The sequence below is a fragment of the Mobula hypostoma genome, chromosome 8 (assembly GCF_963921235.1).
Source record: "Mobula hypostoma chromosome 8, sMobHyp1.1, whole genome shotgun sequence".
NCBI classification, from domain to species: domain Eukaryota; kingdom Metazoa; phylum Chordata; class Chondrichthyes; order Myliobatiformes; family Myliobatidae; genus Mobula; species Mobula hypostoma.
This window is the reverse complement of record NC_086104.1, coordinates 102325776-102347639: the sequence shown is the minus strand read 5'-3', so window position 1 is coordinate 102347639 and position 21864 is coordinate 102325776. Positions and strand designations below refer to the sequence as shown.

Below are 21864 nucleotides of genomic sequence, written 5' to 3'. Positions count from 1 at the left end.
GGCAATTACTTTTAATTTTCTATAATGTTCATTAAAATGGATGTTTTTTGAAACTAATACATAATGTAAGGTAACAGACTGACAGATTTAGATTAGTTTACACCAAGGTGTGATGAAATTCCTTGCTTTGTGTGAAGCTCACAGTGTAAACGGTATATATGGTAGTAATAACTACGGTGATATGTGCAGCGACAAGTGCAAAAATAATGGAAAGGTGCAAAGTACAGTCGTAAAAACTGAGGCAATGCATAAGAAATGCTGAAAGGTCCTTAACAGAAAAGATAGAATTAAGGGTTCCAGAATGTGGCAGTGCCGCTGTCAAGGGGATCTGAAAAATGATTGGTTCAGAAGTGTGATTACAATGGGGAAGAAACTGTTCTTGAGTCTGGTCACATGAGAATTAAGGTATTTGCAGATACCTTCAGTGAGACCAGGGCTATAACCAAGTGCCTCTACAATCAGGTTCCAAAGGCTATGTAACATTAATCAAATACTTCTGCTTCAATGGTAGGGTCTGGCCAGCTTGTTGCACAGTATTGCACATTTTTCTCACAACCATCCCTGTTTAAAAAAAATCAGCTCCTATCTTATTTAATCTTACTTCACAGTTGACATTATCCAGTCCTGGTCTCATCTTCCTAAATCTCCTCTATAACCTCTGCAATGTAATACAGTATTCTGCTGCGCTTGCTGTATGAAGGCATCCAGGGACGGGTTGGGTAAAGCTGTTTTAAAGCTGTGTCTCACTGAACAGGTGCCCCGGATGCCAGGTAGCCTCGAATGAGCCTGTGGTTGAGCTGCTGTAGAAACTGCAGGCACTTCTGTTTCAAAGGATTTGCAAAGAGTTCCAGAGGAATTAAAGTTTGCGCGATTGTAAATCTAGTATTTAGCTAGATGGTAGTTTGTATGTCCTGACGAAGGGTCTTGGCCTGAAACGTCGACTGCGCCTCTTCCTATAGATGCTGCTTGGCCTGCTGCGTTCACCAGCAACTTTGATGTATGTAGTTTGTATGTCTGTTTGCTTTAAAAGAGCAGCACAGATTGGTCCTGTGTCTATATGACAATAATTCATTGAACTCTCAATGTGATGTTCCTTTAGAGCTGTGCGCCGATATGAAGGACACCTCAACCGTTGCCAACACTGTGGCATTGCCCTGAGTCCCTGTGGGAGATTTTTAGCTACAGGATCTGAAGATAAATGTGTAAGTATACTTTTGGAATTGAAGATGAATGCTTTACATCGTAATCTTTTAGCAAAATGTAAACTACAATCGTGTGAGCTATTGATTCGGAGAGGAACCAAGCAGTTCACAAAGCAAATTAAATTTATATAATCCTTCCAAGTAATGAAGCATGTAGAATTTGTTTTATATATAATACTTTCTTCCCCCAGGCAGTTAATCTGATCAACCATTTTACTTAGCCACCCCACCACCCTCCTTATCTATACCCATGTCACTACACAGTCATGTAAACACTTTAAACCACATCTACATTGTAAATACATGCTGATATTTATGTATTTATGCAAATTTTGTTCTATCTGGAACTTAACCTCTAACTTTAGTTTTATATAATTTTTTATAATTATTGAACGCTGTTGTTTTTTGTTGTATATCACACCCTGACCAACACACTGCAGCAAATTCCCAATTAACATAAATGTATATGGTGAATAAAGGTGTTCTATCATCAAAATGTATCAGCAACAATTTCTATAATTTAAATAAAAATAGCTAGTCGAAAGGCTCATGGGGATGGTGTTGATACTAAATATGCTGAATGGCCCACTTTGCTGCCATTAATTCATAAATTTCTGCAGCAGTTTTTACTGGGACATTATTCAAAGCACCAATGCTAGACAGGTAGAGGTGCCGGGGGGGGTGGGGGTGTGGTAAGGGGCAATCTTAATCACGGCCTGTTTTCTAGAGGTCAGACCGTACTGAATCACTGGACAAAGTAGGAGATTGTAGAGGTATCATGAATGAACTGGAACTGTCACCAGGCATCACTGAATCATAGCTGAAAGATTATAACTGGGAGCTTAATGACCAAGGATGCACATTGTATTGAAAGGATAGGCAGGAAGGTAGAGGGGGTAGTGTTCCTCTGTTAGTAAAAAAATAAATTGAATCATTAGAAAGAGGTGACATAGAGTCAGAAGGTGTTGAATAATTGTGGGTAGAGCTAAGGAACTGCAAGGTTAAAAAAAAACCCTGATATCAGTTGTATACAGACACCTCCCCCCCCCACAAACAGTAGTAAGAATGTGACCTACAAATTACAACAGGAGATAGAAAATACATGTCAAAAGGGCAATGTTACGAGAGTCATGGGGGATTTCAATATGCAGGAAAATCAAGTTGGTGCTGGATTCCAGAGAGGGAATTTTGAGGCTACGTCCACACTACGCCGGATAATTTTGAAAGCACCGGTTTCGAGTAAAAAGGACGGGCGTCCACACTAAGCATTTTTCAAAATATCTCCGTCCACATTAGGCGGATATTTGGGCGAATCTCCTCCTACTGGGCATGCGCAGGACACACAGGAAACAAGCGAAGAGGAAGCAGTATACTTAGTGCACGTTTGTCCAGTTACAGAATAGAAAAACTTCAAAGGAATTGCTCTTGGCTCTCGCGCAGGAGGACTTAAAACTTAAAAAAAATCAAATACTGGAGCATATGGAGGCAACCGACAGGGAGTTCATGGACAGTATGACCCAGCTGACGACGAACATTGAAAAACTGACTAACTCTGTTGCATTAATAAAGCACCTTGTTAAATGTATAAAATGTCTGCATCAGCATTATCTTGTATTTCCATACAATGTTACATTAGGCTGTTACACATCTATTGTCAGAGAAGTACTTGCATAAATAGGTAAACCACCATACAAGCAAGGACAGAAAACAGGGCGAAGTGAGTATACTTATTTATTTAGTAAGTTATGGGTCAAAGTATTTGGTGAGTACATTTCTCACCCTTCTGGCTTCAGTCTCGTTCGTCTGTTCTGAAATTGTTAGGTGGTGGCGTTCAAGAAAACAATGAACATCTGTTCCGGCACGTGATGACAGCGTTTTTAAATAGTCAAAAAAGCTCACTTTACAATTTAACTCTCACACCGTTCACACTGACTGCGCGTTGTAATAGCTTGCGCAGTACCAAGCAGAAGCAGAAAAAGCATTGTTGTTGTGGTGTTGTCATGACAATGTTTTTAAATTTCTCTGTTTACCCCGAACACACTACGCCGGATATTAAGCGTTTTCAGATTTATTCACTCTGGAAAGCGTTTTCGAAAATCTCCGTTTTCGGGGGCTGAAAACGCCGGCTCAGTGTGGATGGCAGGGCAAAATGAAGAGAAAAAGCTTTGTTTTCAAAATTATCCGGCGTAGTGTGGAGGTACCCTTAGAGTGCCTATGAGATGGCTTTTTGAGCAGCTTGTGGTTGAGCCCACCAGGGGATCAGCTATTCTGGATTGGGTGTTGTGCAATGAAACAGAATTGATTAGAGAGCTTAAGGTAAAAGAACCATTAGGGGAAAGTGATCATAATGTGATTGAATTCACCCTGAAATTTAAGAAGAAGCTGAAGTCAGTTGTATCCGTATTTCAGTGGAGTAAAAAAGGAATTACAAAACAAATGAAAGAGAAGTTGGCCAGAAATGATTGGAAAAGAACACTGACAGAGATGACAGCAGAGTGGCAATGGCTGGAATTTCTAGATGCAATTTGCAAGGCACAGGATGTATACATCCCAAGGAAAATGGAGTATTCTAAAGGAAAGATGACATAACCGTGGCTAACAAGAGAAGTTAAAGCCAACATAAAAGCCAAAAAAAGGGCATATAATAGAGCAGAAATTGATGGGATGTTAGAGGTTTGGGAAGCTTTTAAAAACCAACAGAAGGCAACTAAAAAAGTCTAAAAAGGTAAAGATGGAATACGAAAGTAATCTAGCCAAAGGTATTAAAGAGGATAGCAGAAGATTCTTCGGATACATAAAGTTTAAAAGAGAGGTGAGACTGGATATTGGACTGCTGGAAAATGATGCTGGGGAGAGGTGGTGATGGGGGAGAGGAAAGTGGCGGATGAACTGAATAAATATTTTGCATCAGTCTTCACTGTGGAAGACACTAGCAGAATGGTGGGAGTTCCAGATGTCAGGGCATGAAGTGTGTGAAATTACCATAACATGTCTCTCCACTCTTCAAGAAGGGAGAGAGGCAGAAGAAAGGAAATTTTAGGTCAGTTAGTCAGTTAGTCAGTTAGTGGTTGGGCAGGTGTTGGAGTTGATTGTTAAGGATGAGGTCTCAGGGTACTTGGAGGCACAGGATAAAATAGGCCTTAGTTAGCATGGTTTGTTCAAGGGAAAATCAGGCCTGACAGATCTGTTGGAATTCTTTGAAGTAACAAGCAGGTGAAGCAAAGGAGAATCTGTTGATGTTGTTCACTTGGATTTGCAGAAGGCCTTTGACAAGGTGCCACACATGAGGCTGCTTAACAAGATACAAGCCCATTATGTTACAGGAAAGATTCTAGCATGGATAAAGCAGTGGCTGATGGGCAGGAGGCAAAGAGTGGGAATAAAGGGAACCATTTCTGACTGGCTACTGGTGAATAGCGGTGTTCCACAGGCATCTGTGTTGGGACCAATTCTTTTTACGTTGTATGCCAATGGTTTGAATGATGGAATTTGATGGCTACGTTGCAAAGTTTGCAAACACTATGAAGATAGATGGAGGAGCAGGTAGTTTTGAGGAAGTAGAGAGGCTACAGAAGGACTTAGACAGATTAGGAGAGTGGGCAAAGAAATGGCAGATGGTATACAATGTCAGGAAGTGTATAGTAACGCACGTTGATAGAAGAAATGAAAGGGTTGACTATTTTCTAAATGGAGAGAAAATACTAAAAAACTGAGGTGCAAGCGGGCTTGGGAGTCTTTGGGCAGGATTCCTTAAAGGTTAATTTGCAGGTTAAGTCTGTGATGAAGCAGCCAAATGCAATGTTAGCATTCATTTCAAGAGGACTAGAATATAAAGCAAGGGTGTAACGTTGAGACTTTATAAAGCACTGGTGAGGCCTCACTTGGAGTATTGAGAGCAGGTTTGGGCCCCTAATCTTAGAAAGGATGTGCTGAAACTGGAGAGAGTTCAAAAGAGATTCACGAAAATGATTCCAGGATTGTATAGCTTGTCATGAAGAGCATTTGATGGCTCTGGGCCTATTTCCACTAGAATTCAGAAGAATGAGGGGTGGCCTCATTGAACCTATTGAATGGTGAAAGGCCTTGATAGAGTGGATGTAGAGAGGATGTTTCCTATGGTGGGAGAGTCTAAGATCAGAGAACACAGCCTCAGAATAGAAGGCCGTCCTTTTAGAACAGAGATGAGGAGGAATTTCTTTAGCCAGAGAGTGGTGAATCTGTGGAATTCTTTGCCACAGGCAGCTGTGGAGGCCAAGTCTGTATGTATATTTAAGGCAGAAGTTGATAGAGTCTTGATTGGTCAGGACATGAAGGGATACGGGGAGAAGGCAGATGATTGGGGCTGAGAGGAAAATTGGATCAGCCATGATGAAATGGCAGAGCAGATTCAATGGGCCAAATAGCCTAATTCTGCACCTATGTCTTGTGGTTGAAATATTGGGAATAATACCAATGATCAAATGTACAAATCAATTCACAAACCTAATTAATCATCAGTTATCAGGTTTATTATCACTGACGTATGGTGTAAAATAAATAGATAATGTTCAGATATCTGATAGTGGAAGGGTCAACTGTTTTGAATACATCACTTGGCCTCTTTGTGATTGCACCAGTACATTGGGCCCAAGATAGATTCTCTGAGATACTGACAAACAGGAACTTGTAGCTGCTCATCCTTTTCTTAGCTAACACACCCACTCAGTGAGGACTGGTGTGTGTGCTCTCAACTTCCCCTCTCAGAAGTCCATGTTCAAATCCTTTGTCTTGCTGATGTTGAGTGCAAAGTTGTTGCATCATCACTTAAGCAGCTTATCTATCTAATTTCTCTACAACATTCAAAAAAGATTCAAGATTCAAAAGATTCAAAAAAACTTTATTCATTCTAACCGTGCATCAACTCTGCAGGGCAGAATGAGACAGCGTTTCTCAAGAGCAGTGAAATCTTAACATAACAAACGCAACACTAAATAATAAACGTAACAATAAATAGTAAAACACAACAGCCACATGTCAGTTAAAATCAAGTTATAAGTGTCCGGTGCAAGTTAAAAGTGTCCAAAGCAGAATCAGGTAGAGCAGCTATTTAGCAGTCTGACTGCCTGTGGGAGGAAGCTGTTTAGTAGCCTTGTGGTTTTAGTTTTGATGCTCCTGTAACGTTTGCCTGATGGCAGAAGAACAAACAGTTCATGGAGAGGGTGTGAGGGGTCTTTAATGATGTACCGTGTCTTCTAGAGGCATCGACTCTGAAAGAGGTCTTGGACAGAAGGTAGGGAGACCCCAATAACCTTCTCTGCTCCCCTAACCACTCTCTGCAAGGCTTTTTTGTCGACAGCACTGCAGCTGGAGTACCAGGTTGTGATGTAAAAGGTAACCACACTCTCAACCACGCCTCTGTAGAATGTAGTTAAGAAGTTAGTGGGGAGTGATGCTTGTTTAAGCTTCCTCAGAAAGTGCAATCTCTGCTGGGCCCATTTCACAATCCCAGTGGTGTTCCTGGACCAGGTGAGATTGTCCAAGATCTGCACCCCAAGGAACTTGATGTTTTCCACTCTCTCCACTGTGGAGCTGCTGATGCTGAGGGGTGTGTGCTGATGCTGAGACCGTCTGAAATCGACGATCATTGCCATCTGAGATTCTGCCAACAATGTTGGTATTGCCAGCGAATGTTTTCGATGGCATTTGAGCTGTGCCCAGCCTCACAGTCTTGAGTGTAGAGAGAGTAGTGCAGTGGGCTAAGCACACATACTTGAGGTGTAACTTATGTAGCTGTAACATTACCTCTCAGCTCTTAAACTCAATCACACGGCTGATGAAGGCCAATGCACCGTATGCCTTCTTAACCACAGAGTCACCCTGCGCACCAGCTTTGAGTGTCCGATGGACTCAGACCCCAGGATCCCTCTGATCCTCCACACAGCCAAGAGTCTTACCATTAATACTATATTCTGCCATCATATTTGACCTACCAAAATGAACCACCTCACACTTATCTGGGTTGAACTCCGTCTGCCACTTCTCAGTCCAGTTTTGCATCGTATCAATGTCCAGCTGTCACCTCTGACAGCCCTCCACACTATCCACAACACCCCTAAACTTTGTGTCATCAGCAAACTTACTAACCCATCCCTCCACTTCCTCATCCAGGTCATTTATAAAAATCGCTAAGAGAAGGGGTCCCAGAACAGATCCACGAGGCACACCACTGGTCACTGTCCTCCATGCAGAATATGACCCATCTACAACCACTCTTTTCCTTCTGTGGGCAAGCCAATTCTGGATCCACAAAGCAAGGCCCCCTAGGATCACATGCCTTCTTACTTTCTCAGTAAGCCTTGCATGGCTTATGAAATGCTTTGCTGAAATCCATATACACTACATCTACTGCTCTACCTTCATCCATGTGTTTAGTCACATCCTCAAAAAATTCAATCAGGCTCGTAAGGCGCAATCTGCCTTTGACAAAGCCATGCTGACTATTCCTAATCATATTATGCCCCTCCAACTGTTCATAAATCCTACCCCTTAGAATCTTTTCCGTCGACTCACTGGTTAATAATTTCCTGGGCTATCTTTACTCTCTTTCTTGAATAAGGGAACAACATCTGCAACCCACAATCCTCCCCTCTCCTGTCCCCATTGATGATGCAAAGATCATTGACAGAGGCTCAGCAATCTCCTCCCTTGCCTTCCACAGGAGCCTGGGGTACATCTCATCCAGTCCCGGAGATTTATCCAACTTGATGTTTTCCAAAAGCTCCAGCACATCCTCTTTCTTTATGTCTATATGCTCAAGCTTTTCAATCTGCTGTAAGTCATCCCTACAATCGCCAAGATCCTTTTCCGTAGTGAATACTGAAGACTGAAGCAAAGTATTAATTAAGTATTTCTGCTATCTTCTCTGGTTCCTTACACACTTTTCCACTGTCACACTTGATTGGTCTGATTCTCTCACATCTTGTCCTCTTGCTCTTCACATACTTGTAGAGTGCCTTGGAGTCTTCCTTAATCCTGCTCGCCAAGGCCTTCTCATGGCCCCTTCTGGCTCTCCTAATTTCATTCTTAAGGTCCTTCCTGCTAGCCTTATAGTGTTCCAGATCTCTATGGTTACCTTGTTTTTTGAACCTTTCGTAAACTTTTCTTCTTGACTAGATTTTCAACAGCCTTTGTACACCACGGTTCCTGTACCCTACCACCCATCCCTGTCTATCTCATTGGAACATACCTATGCAGAAAGCCACGCAAATATCCCCTGAACATTTGCTACACTTCTGCCGTACATTTCCCTGAGAACATCTGTTCCCAATTTATGCTTCCAAGTTACTACCTAATAGCCTCACATTTCCCTTTACTCCAATTAAACACTTTCCTAACTTGTCTGTTCCTATCCCTCACCAATGCTATGGTAAAGGAGATAGAATTATGATCACTATCTGCAAAATGCTCTCCCACTGAGAGACCTGACATCTGACCAGGTTCATTTCCCAATACCTGATCAAGTATAACCTCTCCTCTTGTAGGGTTATCTGCATATTGTGTCAGGAAACCTTCCTGAACACACCTATCAAACTCTACCCCATCAAAACACCTTGCTCTAGGGAGATGCCAATCAATATTTGGGAAATTAAAATCTCCCACCATGACAACCCTGTTATTATTACACCTTTCCAGAATCTGTCTCCCTATCTGCTCCTCGATGTCCCTGTTACTATTGGGTGATCTATAAACAACACCCAGTAGAGTTATTGACCCCTTCCTGTTCCTAACTTCCACCCATAGAGACTCAGTAGACAATCCCTCCATGACTTCATCTGTGACATTATCGCTGATCAGCAATGCCACGCCCCCACCTCTTTTGCCTCCCTCCCTGTCCTTTCTGAAACATCTAAAGTCTGGCACTCTAAGTAACCATTCCTGCCCCAAAACCATCCAAGTCTCTGTAATGACCACAACATCATAGCTCCAAGTACTGATCCACTCTCTAAGCTCATCTGCTTTGTTCATGATGCTTCTTGCATTAAAATAGACACATCTCAAACTATTGGTCTGAGTGTATCCCTTCTCTATCAACTTCCTATCTTTTCTCTTGCACTGTCTCCAAGCTCTCTCTATTTGTGAGCCAACCGTCCCTTCCTCTGCATCTTCAGTTCAGTTCCCACCTCCCAACAATTCTAGTTTAAACTCTCCTGAATAGATGAGGAAGATGAGAATTTAGTTGCAGACAGACGTACAGCCTGATGTAATGGTAAGAGTTATATTTAAGAAGTTTCAATCTCAATTAATCTCTCATCTTATGCTATCCTTCTGTAGAGCAAGAACATAAGAGCACAGCACTAAAAAAGACCCTTCATCCCACAATGTTGTGCTCAACTAGCTAAAATGTAAATTAAAAAAAACCCAAAAACGAATCCCTCCTACTTACACAATGTCCTGATCCCTCCATCTTCCTGATATTCATGTGCCTATCTAAACATCTCTTGAAAGTCTCTAATGTATTTGCCTCTACCACAATACCAGGCAGCGCATTCCAGGCATCCACCACTCTCTGAGTAAAAAACTTGCCCCTTACTCCTTTGAATGTACCTCTCTCACCTTCAGTGATTGCCTTCTAATGGTATTAGACATTTCTAGTCTGGGAAAAAATGCTCCCTGTCTACTCTCTCTCTGCATCTCATAATCTTGTAAACCTCTATCAGGTCTCCCCTCAGGCTTCTGAGCTCCAGAGAAAACTGCCCAAGTTTAACCAGTCTTTCATGATAGCACATTCACTCTAAACCAGGCAGAATCCGGTAAACCCCTTCTGCACCCTCTCCAAAGCCTTAACTCCCTTCCCAAAGTGGGGCGACCACCACTGTATGCAATGTGACAGTTAGAATACCTAGTCTCTTATTGTCACTAGCAAATTAACTCTGCTTTAGCAGTGGAATAATGGGTAGGATTTTATTGGTTCTAAAATGAATCTGTTTAAACAGAAACAAGTCCAGCCATTTTGTACACGTGGGACTTGAATTTATTTGACAGTGATGGCAATTGTGTGTGTGACCAGTTCACAGAGTCTATGACTGTGTTGGTGACCCCAATGATTTATATGAGGATAGTGCAAATATGTAGATAAAACTAAAAATATAGGTAACATATAAAGTGCTGGAGAAACTCAGTGATTCATGCAGCATCTATGGAGGGAAATGAGCAGTCAACATTTCAGGTTAATTTTTGGTGCATGTTGCTTCAGATTTCCAGCATTTGTAATCTCTTGTGTTTCTAAGTTTGATGGTTAGTCCCCTTCTATTTAAAAAAAGATTTTAGACCATAAGACCATAAGACAGGAGCAGAATTAGGCCATCTGGCCCATCGAGTCTGCTCTGCCATTCAATCATGGTTGATCCTTTATTCTTTTACTCCTCAACCCCAGTTCCCGGCCTTTTCCCCATAACCTTTGATGCCATGTCCAATCAAGAACCTGTCAATCTCTACCTTAAATATACCCAGTGACCTGGCCTCCACAGCTGCATGTGGCAACAAATTCCATAAATTCACCACCCTTTAGCTAAAGAAAATTCTCCGCATCTCTGTTTTGAAAGGGTGCCCCTCTATCCTGAGGCGGTGCCCCCTTGTCCTAGACTCTCCCTTTCCACATCTACTCTCTCTAGGCCTTTCAACATTCGAAAGGTTTCAATGAGAGCCCTCCTCATCCTTCTGAATTCCAGCGAGTACAGACCCAGAGCCATCAATGTTCCTCGTATAATAACCCTTCCATGTCTGGAATCATTCTTGTGAACCCCCTCTGGATCCTGTCCAATGCCTGCACGTCTTTTCTAAGATGAGGGTCCCAAAACTGTTCATAATCTTCAAGGTGAAGCCCCATCAGTGCCTTATAAAGCCTCAGCATTACATCCTTGTTCTTGTAGTCTAGACTTCTTGAAATAAATGCTAACATGACATTTGCCTTCTTCACCACTGACTAAACCTGCAAGTTAATCTTCAGGGTGTTCTGCACAAGGGCTCCCAAGTCTCTCTGCATCTTAGATTTTTGGATTTTCTCCGTTTAGAAAATTGTCTGCATATTTATTTCGACTACTATAGTGCATAACCATGCATTTTCCAACATTGTATTTCATTTGCCACTTTCTTGCCCATTCTCCTAATTTGTCTAAGTCCTTCTGCATCCTACCTGTTTCCTCAACACTACCTGCCCCTCCACCAATCTTCATGTCATCTGCAAACTGGGGTAGGGAGAGTGAGCAGTTTTAAGTTCCTGGGTGTCAAGATCTCTGAGGATCTAACCTGTTCCCAACATATCGATGTAGTTATAAAGAAGGCAAGACAGCAGCTCTACTTCATTAGGAGTTTGAAGAGATTTGGCATGTCAACAAATACACTCAAAAACTTCTATAGATGTACCATGCAGAGCATTCTGACAGGCTGCATCACTGTCTGGTAAGGGGGTGAAGGGCTACAGCACAGGACCGAAAGAAGCTTCAGAGGGTTGTAAATTTAGTCAGCTCCATCTTGGGTACTAGCCTACAAAATACCCAGGACATCTTCAAGGAGCGGTGTCTCAGAAAGGCAGCGTCAATTATTAAGGACCTGCAGCACCCAGGGCATGCCGTTTTCTCACTGTACCATCAGATAGGAGGTATAGAAGCCTGAAGGCACACACTCAGCGATTCAGCAACAGCTTCTTCCCCTCTGCCATCCGATTCCTAAATGGGCATTGAAATCTTGGACACAACCTCACTTTTTTTAACATACAGTTTCTGTTTTTGGACTTTTTAAAATCTATTCAATATATGTATACTGTAATTGATTTACTTATTTATCTGTTATTAATGTTATTTTTATTTCATTTGTTATTTTTTCTGTATTATGTATTGCATTGAACTGCTGCTGCTAAGTTAACAAATTTCATGTCACATGCTGGTGATAATAAACCTGATTCTGATTCTGATTCTGATCTGTAAATCATTTATATACAGCATAAAAAGAAGTGGTCTGAACACCGACCGTTGCTGCACACCACTAGTCACTGGCAGCCAACCAGAAAAGGATCCTTTTATTCCCCCTTGCTGCCTCCTACCAATCAGCCAATGCTCTAAACATGTTGGCAGCTTTAATGCAGAATGTAAGGGAATAATCTGAGATTCAGATTCAGATTAGTTTATTGCCATGTACATTCTGATTCTAATACAGAGAAAAGCTTGTCATGCACACCGTTTATACAGGTTAGAGCATTGGCACATTGAGACAAAAGGAGATAAAACAATAACAATACTGTATAGAATGAAGTGTAAAAGTTAGAGAAAGTGCAGTGCAGGTAAATGATAATGTAGAAGATTATAATGGGGTAGATTGTGAAGCTAAGAGTCCATGGAGGAGATAAAATGTCACATTTCCATTTTTGGAGGTGATATTTCCATGGGTGTATGGTCAAGTTGAGTGAGTGGACGAGAATATGGCAGAAGGAATATTATAATGGAACACTGAGGTCATTCACCTTGATGAATAAAACTGAAAAGCAGAATGTTTGTTTGAAGCAATAGCTAATGTTAATGTTTGTAGGGACCCTGCGGGGGGGGGGGGCGGTTATCCCTGCGCACAAAGAAAAGTGTACAGACACAGCAAGTGATTAAAAGGGCAAATGGTATGTTAGCCTTATTAGGCAAGAATTTGAATGCAGGGCAAAGAGAATTTCATTGCAATTGTACAGAACTTTGTAGGTACTGCACCTGATATGAACAGTTTTGGTCTCTTTTTATATAAAAGGACATGTAGTGGGGATACAGCTAGACATTACATAATAGGCAGTACATATTTGAATCCTGGGGCAGCAGGTCTGTCAGATGAGAAAAGATTAAGTTGACTAGGACTGTTTTCAACAGAGATTGGAAGAATGAGAAGAGATCTAAATGAAACTTGAAAGTGAAAATATTGACATGGATAGACAGACTTGATCTAGGGAGGTTGTTTTCTCCGTAGAAGAAGAAGTGACAGTTTCAAGGCAAAGGACAACATATTTAGGACTGGGATAAGTAGACATTTCTTCAATGGAACTTTGTAACATTGCAATACAATTTTGGAATTCTCTACTACAGATGACTGTCAAAGCTCAGATGCTATATTCATTCAATACAATGACCTATACATTTCTGTTCACTAAGGAAATCGAGGCATAAGGTGATAATGCAGGATTGGTTCAGAGGTTGATCGGCCATGACCTTAATGAATGATGATTATGCTTGTTAGAAAGGTGATTGACTTACTCGGTCCATCATGGGTAATGCCCTCCCTGCCATTGAGCAAATCCACAGGGAGCACTGTTGCAGGAAAGCGGCGCCCATCATCAAGGGCCCCACCATCCAGACCATGCTCCCTTTTTGTTGCTGCCATCAGGAAGGAGGTAGATGAGCCTTTCCCACACCAGCAAGTTCAGGAACAGTTATTACCCATCAACCATTAGACTGTTGAACTACAGGGGATAACTTCACTTAATTTCACTCACCCCAACACTGAACTGATTCCACAACCTATGGACTCACTTTCAAGGACTCTTCATCTCATGTCTCAATATTTATTGCTTATTTATTATTATTATTTTGTTTTTTATTTCTTTTTGTATTTTCAGTTTGTTTTCTTTTGCACATAGGTTGTTAGTCCATCTTGAGTGCAGTTTTTATTGATTCTGTTATTTCTTTGCATTTACTGTGAATGCCCGCAAGGAAATGAATCTCAGGGTTGTATATGGTGACATATATGTACTTTGATAATAAATTTGCTTTGAAATTTACTCTCTTATTTCTTGTATCTAATGATGAATCAAATAGTTATCCGTATCTTCAAATGCACTGAGAAAACAGCACAGTCAAAAATTGGGTACCAAGCTGTCACCCAATACATTTCAAAGAAAAGCAGAAATTATACTGCAAGGTCTTATTCGGACTTTTTGAGATAGATGATCTTTTTACAATTGCTTACTTATTGCATCGTGACTTTAAGAGGGTGTTGTTACAGTTTCAATTTAAAGATGGTAATAGCTGTTGATTGACCATGCGTGGGACTGACTACCCACTTGGTAAAGACTTTAGCTTTTGTACTTCGATGGAGTATAATATTTTTTGCCTTTGATCTTTTTTTATATAATGAAAGATAAAAGGAAACAGAATCCCTCCAGACTGTCATCATATATCTTAAGCTGTCAGGGAGCTAGCAATTTGTGAATCTCTCCAGTGTGGCTCATTCCAGTTCCTTATAGCCAGTGGATTTTCATGCACTTCATTAAGTTCGATAATTTTAATAACAACTAAATGTCGTAACTTATTGTTCATATTGTTATTATTCATCTACCGTGCAACCATCCAGCTTCTGAACTGGTATGGATATCTTCACTCACCACAACTTATGAACTCACTTTGAAGGACTCTTCATCTCAGTATTATTTATATTTTTACTTTCTTTTTATTTGCACAATTCATCTTTTGCACGTTAGTTGTCAGTCTTCATTTATGCATAGTTTTTCATAAACTGTATCTTTATTTTTCTGTAATTTTCCTGTAGTGTATGGTGACAGACATATTTTGATAGTAAATTTACTTTGACTGTTAATTTACTGAGCGTAGTTGGATACTGTTGTGAATAAAATACGCATTTAACTTTGTTTGCTTTTGTGCTAAAGGAGTGATCAGATTTCAAACAATTAGTTGCCTGATTACATGGTAGATGAAATTCCAAAGATCAGACTGACACAACTTAGATACTAGATCAACAGTAAGGCATTCTAGGCATGGAACATGTGAAAGGGTGGAAAAGATTGCTAATTTACGATCTTGATGTGAGGAACTAGATGAAAAGTGGAGCTGAAATAGAAATTTATGGTATCTTGATTAAATTAACAAAAAGTGAGGCATATTTTAAAAGTTCAGTTTTCAAACTTGAGTAAATAAAATTGGTAATAGTACACATGTGAACAATAGAGATTAGCTTTATTTGTCCCATTACATTGAATCACGAAGCATACAGTGGAGTGCCTTGCTTTGTGTCAAAGACCTTTACTGTCTGAGGATTGTGCTAGGGGCAGCCAGCAGGTGTCACCACGTTTCCTGTGCAAACATAGCACACCCACAACTCACTAGCAATAACCCATATGTCTTTGGAATGTTGGAGGAAACCAGAGCACCCAGAGGAAAGCCACAGGGAAAACATTCAATTTCCTCACTGATCGCAGTGAGTATTGAACCCAAATTGGTGATGGCTGGCACTACACCCCGCGGCAAACTGTGAAGTGACTGTAAAGGCCGATTATCTTTAACTAGTTTGCAAAACCATCTAGGCTTGTTATTACTTACCACGTCTACATATTAGATTAAAGAATCACAATTGCAATTATCTTTCTTTTAGTATCACAGCATAGAGTGCAAATCCAATTACTGCATGCCCTGAGGGATTTCCTGTACCTGGGGGAGAAATACTACCTTTCAAAGGAACAGCAACACACTCAAAATGCTGCGTTCCACCAGCATTTTGTGTGTGTTACTTGAATTTCCAGTATCTGCAGATTTCCTCGTGTTTGCGTTTCAAAGGAACAGACTGATTTTATCAGTTTCTAAGGAGATGAAAGATGATTTTCTTCAGTTCAAAAACAGTGTTTAATTTTAAACACGAGGAATAGATAGATAGATAGATAGATAGATATACTTTATTGATCCCGAGGGAAATTGGGTTTCGTTACAGTTGCACCAACCAAGAATAGAGTATAAATATAACAATATAAAACCATAAATAATAAAATAATAATATGTAAATTATGCCAGATGGAAATAAGTCCAGGACCAACCTATTGGCTCAGGGTGTCTGACCCTCCAAGGGAGGAGTTGTAAAGTTTGATAGCCCGCAAGCTGTCAGGCTGGTCACCCCCTCCCCCCCACCACTACCACATACACATCACCTTTATGTACATACTATCAGTCTGTGTGTACTTGGACATTATGTTTTATATAATTGTTTTATACTTATTGTCTTTTTTTTGTTTTTTTTATTGTGCTCTTTATGCTTAATGTTCTTTACCGTTGCCTCCTATCTGGAGTTACAATCATGTTCTCCTTTACACTTGTGTACCAAAGAACAACAATAAACATTCTTGAATCTTTATTTACAGAGAATTCTATATTCTTACTACTCACTGAGTAAAGTATTTTTCTTCTACTTTCATCCTATCTTTTGTGAAAAAGTTTAAATTTGTGCTCCCTGTCTTTGAACCAATTGGTAATAGGAACATCTTCCCTCTATTGACTGTCTCTAAGTCCATCAAGCTAAGAACCTAAGAAAGAAACTAACTTTAGACTATTCTGCCCAAAGTGCTTGTAATTTTTGACTTTAGTATATTCCAGCACCAACCTCTTGTCCCCTGATTCGATTATTATATAAAAATCTTTAATTAAAAGAGCTTATATACCTCTTCAGAAATCTCCAGAACCATTCTTCCTCCACTATTTTTAGTTGCATAACGTCATTCCTAAACCATTTGATATGATACTCTTGTTATGACTGAGCCAAGCTGGACATGGGATTTTGGTGTCAAAGGTCTAAGTGATATTTAAGGGTTGAGGTCTGCAGACTGTGTTGGTTGAAACTGTGCTGTTGCTAAGGCTGACAACTGTAATGCAGGAATCTGGCACATTGTTTGATTCTTTGAGCTGACTATGCTACAGTTTTGACCTTTACTCTTAGAGCAATCCCACTTTCTCCATTCTGTTCTTATAGTCAAAATCCCCCAGAACACTTCTGGTAATTTTTTTCCTCCACTTTTTCTTGTACCTCAGCATACTTGAGCCAAAATGAATGGTGACATATGCGTACTTTGATAATAAACTTTGAGCCATTTGGTATACCACTCTGGTTGTTTGATGGTGGTACATGCAGGAGGGACTCAACATTAGAGTCCTCCCTGATGGAATTTTGGATGCTTTAGACAAGCAAGAGAGCAATTCTGAAACTAATTATGATAAATACAGTTGGGTACTGCAGGCTGTAGTTCTGAGGGATGGTGGGTTCTGTTCTTCTGACTTCTCTTCAGTATAAATTCTCCATGCTGTTCTTCCAAACATATCCTCCGTGCTTCAATGTACATTTTTCTTTTTGAACTAGTTTACTTAAGGTCGTTTATATTTTTGCATTTTTGGAGAACTCTTTTGACAACATATAAAGTTTCAGCCCAAGGCCATTACCTCTAAGAATTATGGAGATGGAGTGCTTCTTCCTTGGAGCATGGTTTCCAAAAATAACGCTATTAAAAATAGCTATTGTTAAAAGTTATCTGATGCAGTCTTTTTGGAAGAAGACAAAAGCAACACATTCTTTCTGAGTTTGACCTTCAGACCACCCTCCGTTTCAAATTTGAAGTATTCAGCATATAAAATAGATATAATCTTTGTAAGATTGAATAGTTAGTTTATCAATTTGGCCTGACATGCAAGGTAAGTGTTTTTCTATAAGAGTAAATCAAAAGTGGAAAGGTAGGTTCTTACGGAATCTGATGGGAAACTGAATGAAACAGCATTAAAGAGACATTTGTAAGAACCCAGACGGCTAGTTTTGCCGTAGCTCATTTTTAATAATTCAAAATCAAGGGCACAATGATCATTGCAGTAATTCAGTGATTAGATTAACAGAGAGGTAATCCAGAGGCCTGGACTAACAATCCACAACATGTGCAATTTAACTTCAGTATATAATCTAAACTTTTGGAGAAAAACAATTTAGGCATTAGTACCATGATGACGATATTGATTGTTGTTTTAAAAAACGCATCTAATTCCTTAATGACTTTGAGGACAGAAATTGGCTCATATGTGACTGTAGACCCACCCCACTGAACTGGCCTAGCAAGTCACATAGTTGTATCATTATTTCTATATTCCATACAGAAAAACAGTAAATGAGATTCAAAAGAAGAAGATAGCATATTTCCTGCCCTGGAAATTGAATCTGGCATTGACAAAAGACCGAATATGACAAATCTGCCCTCAGCCTAATTGACTTTGCAGAATCTTCCTTTCAAGCACCTGGATACTGGTGTTTAAACTGAGGAAATTCTTCCACAGACTAAGATAGTTGTACTCAATGTGTCAGATCCCTTCATCATATTTCTTGTATATCCTGTCCCGCTTGTCGGACAGGCCCAACAGGTGATTACACGGTGGGAGAGAGCAACCTTTGGAGTCCCCATTTTTATTGTCCCATGACATCAGGTCAAATATGCACAAGGAGCCCTCCCCTCTTCCTGATTAGCACCTACCACCCTTCCTCAGCTGATAAACCATGCTGATCATAAAACATAGACATAGAAAATTACAACACATTACAGGCCCTTCGGCCCACAATGTTGTGCCGACCATGTAATCTACTCTAGAGATTGCCTAGAATTTCCCTAGCACATAGCCCTCTATTTTTTCAGCTCCAAGAACCTATGTAAGAGGCTCTTAAAAGACCCTATTGTGTCCGCTTCCACCATCGCCACCAGCAGTGCATTCCACACGCCCACCACTCTCTGTGAAAAACTTACCCCTGACATCCCCTCGGATGTCACAAGTTTCCAAGCACCTTAAAACTATGTCCCCTTGTGTTAGCCATTTCAGCCCTGGGGAAAAAGCCTCTGGCTATCCACACGATCAATGCCTCTCATCATCTTATACACCTCTATCAGGTCACCTCTTCTCATCCTCCACTGCTCCAAGGAGAAAAGGCCAAGTTCATTCAACCTATTATCATAAGGCATTCTCTCTAATCCAGGCAACATCCTTGTAAATCTCCTCTGCATTCTCTCTATAGTATCCACATCCTTCCTGTAGAGAGGTGACCAGAACTGAACACAGTACTCCAAGTGGGGTTTGACCAAGGTCTTATATAGCTGTAACATTACCTCCCGGCTCTGAAACGCAATCCCATGGTTGATGAAGGTCAACACACCACATGCCTTCTTAACAACACTGTCAACCTGTGCAGCAGTTTTGAGTATCTTATCAACATGGACCCCAAGATCTCCCAGATCCTCCACACTGCCAAGAGTCTTACCATTGATATTATATTCTGTCTTCAAATTGGACCTGCCAAAATGAACCTCTTCACACTTATCTGGGTTGAAATCCATCTGCCACTTTTCAGCCCAGTTGTGCATCCTATCGATGCCCCGCTGTAACCCCTTCCAACCTTTCAGACTATCCACAACACCCCCAACCTTTGTGTCATCAGTAAACTTACTAATCCATCCATCCACTTCTTCATCCAGGTCATTTATAAAAATCACAATGAGTAGGGGTCCCAGAACAGATCACTGAGGCACACCACTGGTCACTGACCTCCATGCAGAATACAAACCATCTACAACCACCTTTTGCCTTCTAGCCAATTCTGGATCCACAAAGCAAGATTTCCTTGGATCCCATGCCTCCTTACTTTCTCAATAAGCCTTGCATGGGGAACCTTATCAAATGCCTTACTGAAATCCATATACATTATATCCATTGCTCTGCCTCCATCAATGTGTTTTGTTACTTCCTCAAAGAATTCAATCAGGCTCATGAGGCACGAGCTGCCCTTGACAAAGCCATTCTGACTATCCCTAATCAGATTATGTGTCTACAGTTGCTCATAAATCCTGCCTTTCACGATCTTCTCCGACAACTTCCCCACCACTGAAGTCAGACTCACTGGTCTATGATTTCCTGGTTATTTCTAATCCGTTTTTTTGAACAAGGGAACAACATTCACAACCCTCCAATCCTCCGGTGCTTCTCTCGTCCCTATTGATGATGCAAAGATCATTGCAAGAGACTCAGAAATCCCATCCCTCGCTTTCCACAGTAACCTGGGTATATCTTATCCGATCCTGGTGTCTTATCTAATTTAATGCTTTTCAAAAGCTCCAGCACATCCTCTTTCTTAATGTCTATATGCTCAAGTGTTTCAGTCTGCTGTAGGTCATCCCCACAATTGCCAACGTCTTTTTCCCTGGTGAATACTGAAGCAAAGTATTCATTAAGTACCTCCGTTACTTCCTCTGGCTCCATGAATATGTTTCCACTATCACACCTAATTGGTCCTATTCTTACATGGCTTATCCTATTGCTCTGCACATACTTGTAGAATGACTTGGGGTTTTCCTTAATCCTGCTCACCAAGGCCTTCTCATGGCCTCTTTTGGGATTCCTAATTCCATTCTTAAGCTCCTTCCTAGCAACCTTGTAATTTTCTAGAGCTCTAACAGTACCTAGTTTCTTGAACCTTTTGTAAGCTTTTCTTTTCTTCTTAAGTAGATTTTCTACATACTCTGTACACCATGGCTCTTTAATTCTGCCATCCTTTCCCTGCCTCAATGGAACATACCTATGCAGAGCTCCATGCAAACGTTCCCTGAACATTTACCACATTTCCGCCATGTATTTCCCTGAGAACATCTGCACCAAATTTATGCTGTCAAGTTCCTGCCTAATAGTCATAGTCATACTTTATTGATCCCAGGGAAAATTGGTTTTCGTTACAGTTGCACCATAAATAATAAATAGTAATAGAACCATAAATAGTTAAATAGTAATATGTAAATTATACCAGTAAATTATGAAATAAGTCCAGGACCAGCCTATCGGCTCTGGGTGTCTGACCCTCCAAGGGAGGAGTTGTAAAGTTTGATGGCCACAGGCAGGAATGACTTCCTATGACGCTCTGTGCTGCATCTCGGAGGAATGAGTCTCTGGCTGAATGTACTCCTGTGCCCACCCAGTACATTATGTAGTGGATGGGAGACATTGACCAAGATGGCATGCAACTTAGACAGCATCCTCTTTTTAGACACCACCGTGAGAGAGTCCAGTTCCTACAACATCCTACAACATCACTGGCCTTACGAATGAGTTTGTTGATTCTGTTGGTGTCTGCTACCCTCAGCCTGCTGCCCCAGCACACAACAGCAAACATGATAGCACTGGCCACCACAGACTCATAGGACATCCTCGGCATCATCCGGCAGATGTTAAAGGACCCCAGTCTCCTCAGGAAATAGAGACGGCTCTGACCCTTCTTGTAGACAGCCTCAGTGTTCTTTGACCAGTCCAGTTTATTGTCAATTCGTATCCCCAGGTATTTGTAATCCTCCACCATGTCCACACTGACCCCCTGGATGGAAACAGGGGTCACCGGTACCTTAGCTCTTTTCAGGTCTACCACCAGCTCCTTAGTCTTTTTCACATTAAGCTGCAGATATATAGTAGCATCATATTTCCCTCTATCTCAATTAAATGTTTTCCCAAATTGTCTGCTGCTATTCCTCACTAGTGCTATGGTGAAGGAGAGTTGTGGTCGCTACCTCAAAATACTCTCTCACTGAGAGATCTGACACCTGACCAGGTTCATTTCCCAGTACCAGATCAAGTACAACCTCTTCTCTAGTTGACTTATCTACATATTGCGTCAGGAAACCTTCCTGAACACACCTAACAAACTCCACCCCATTTAAACCCCTGGCGCTAAGGAGTTGCCAATCAATATTAGGTAAATTAAAATCTCCCATCACAACAACCCTATTATTATTGCACGGTTTCAGAATTTGCCTGCCTATCTGCTCCTTGATATCCCTGTTACTATTGGGGGGGGGGTCTATAAAAAACACCCCGAAGAG

At 40.9% G+C, this 21864-nt stretch overlaps 1 protein-coding gene across 3 annotated transcripts in view; it reads left to right on the top strand.

Annotated features, from left to right (window-relative positions):
• The window catches only part of wdr27 (WD repeat domain 27), a 575337-nt gene that overhangs the window by 255881 nt on the left and 297592 nt on the right, over window positions 1-21864 (top strand). For all 3 annotated transcript variants that reach the window (XM_063056491.1, XM_063056490.1, XM_063056492.1), the window contains exon 23: window positions 1100-1202. In XM_063056491.1, coding sequence (XP_062912561.1) covers window positions 1100-1202 — 103 coding nt within the window. The remainder of the gene's footprint in view (window positions 1-1099; window positions 1203-21864) is intronic.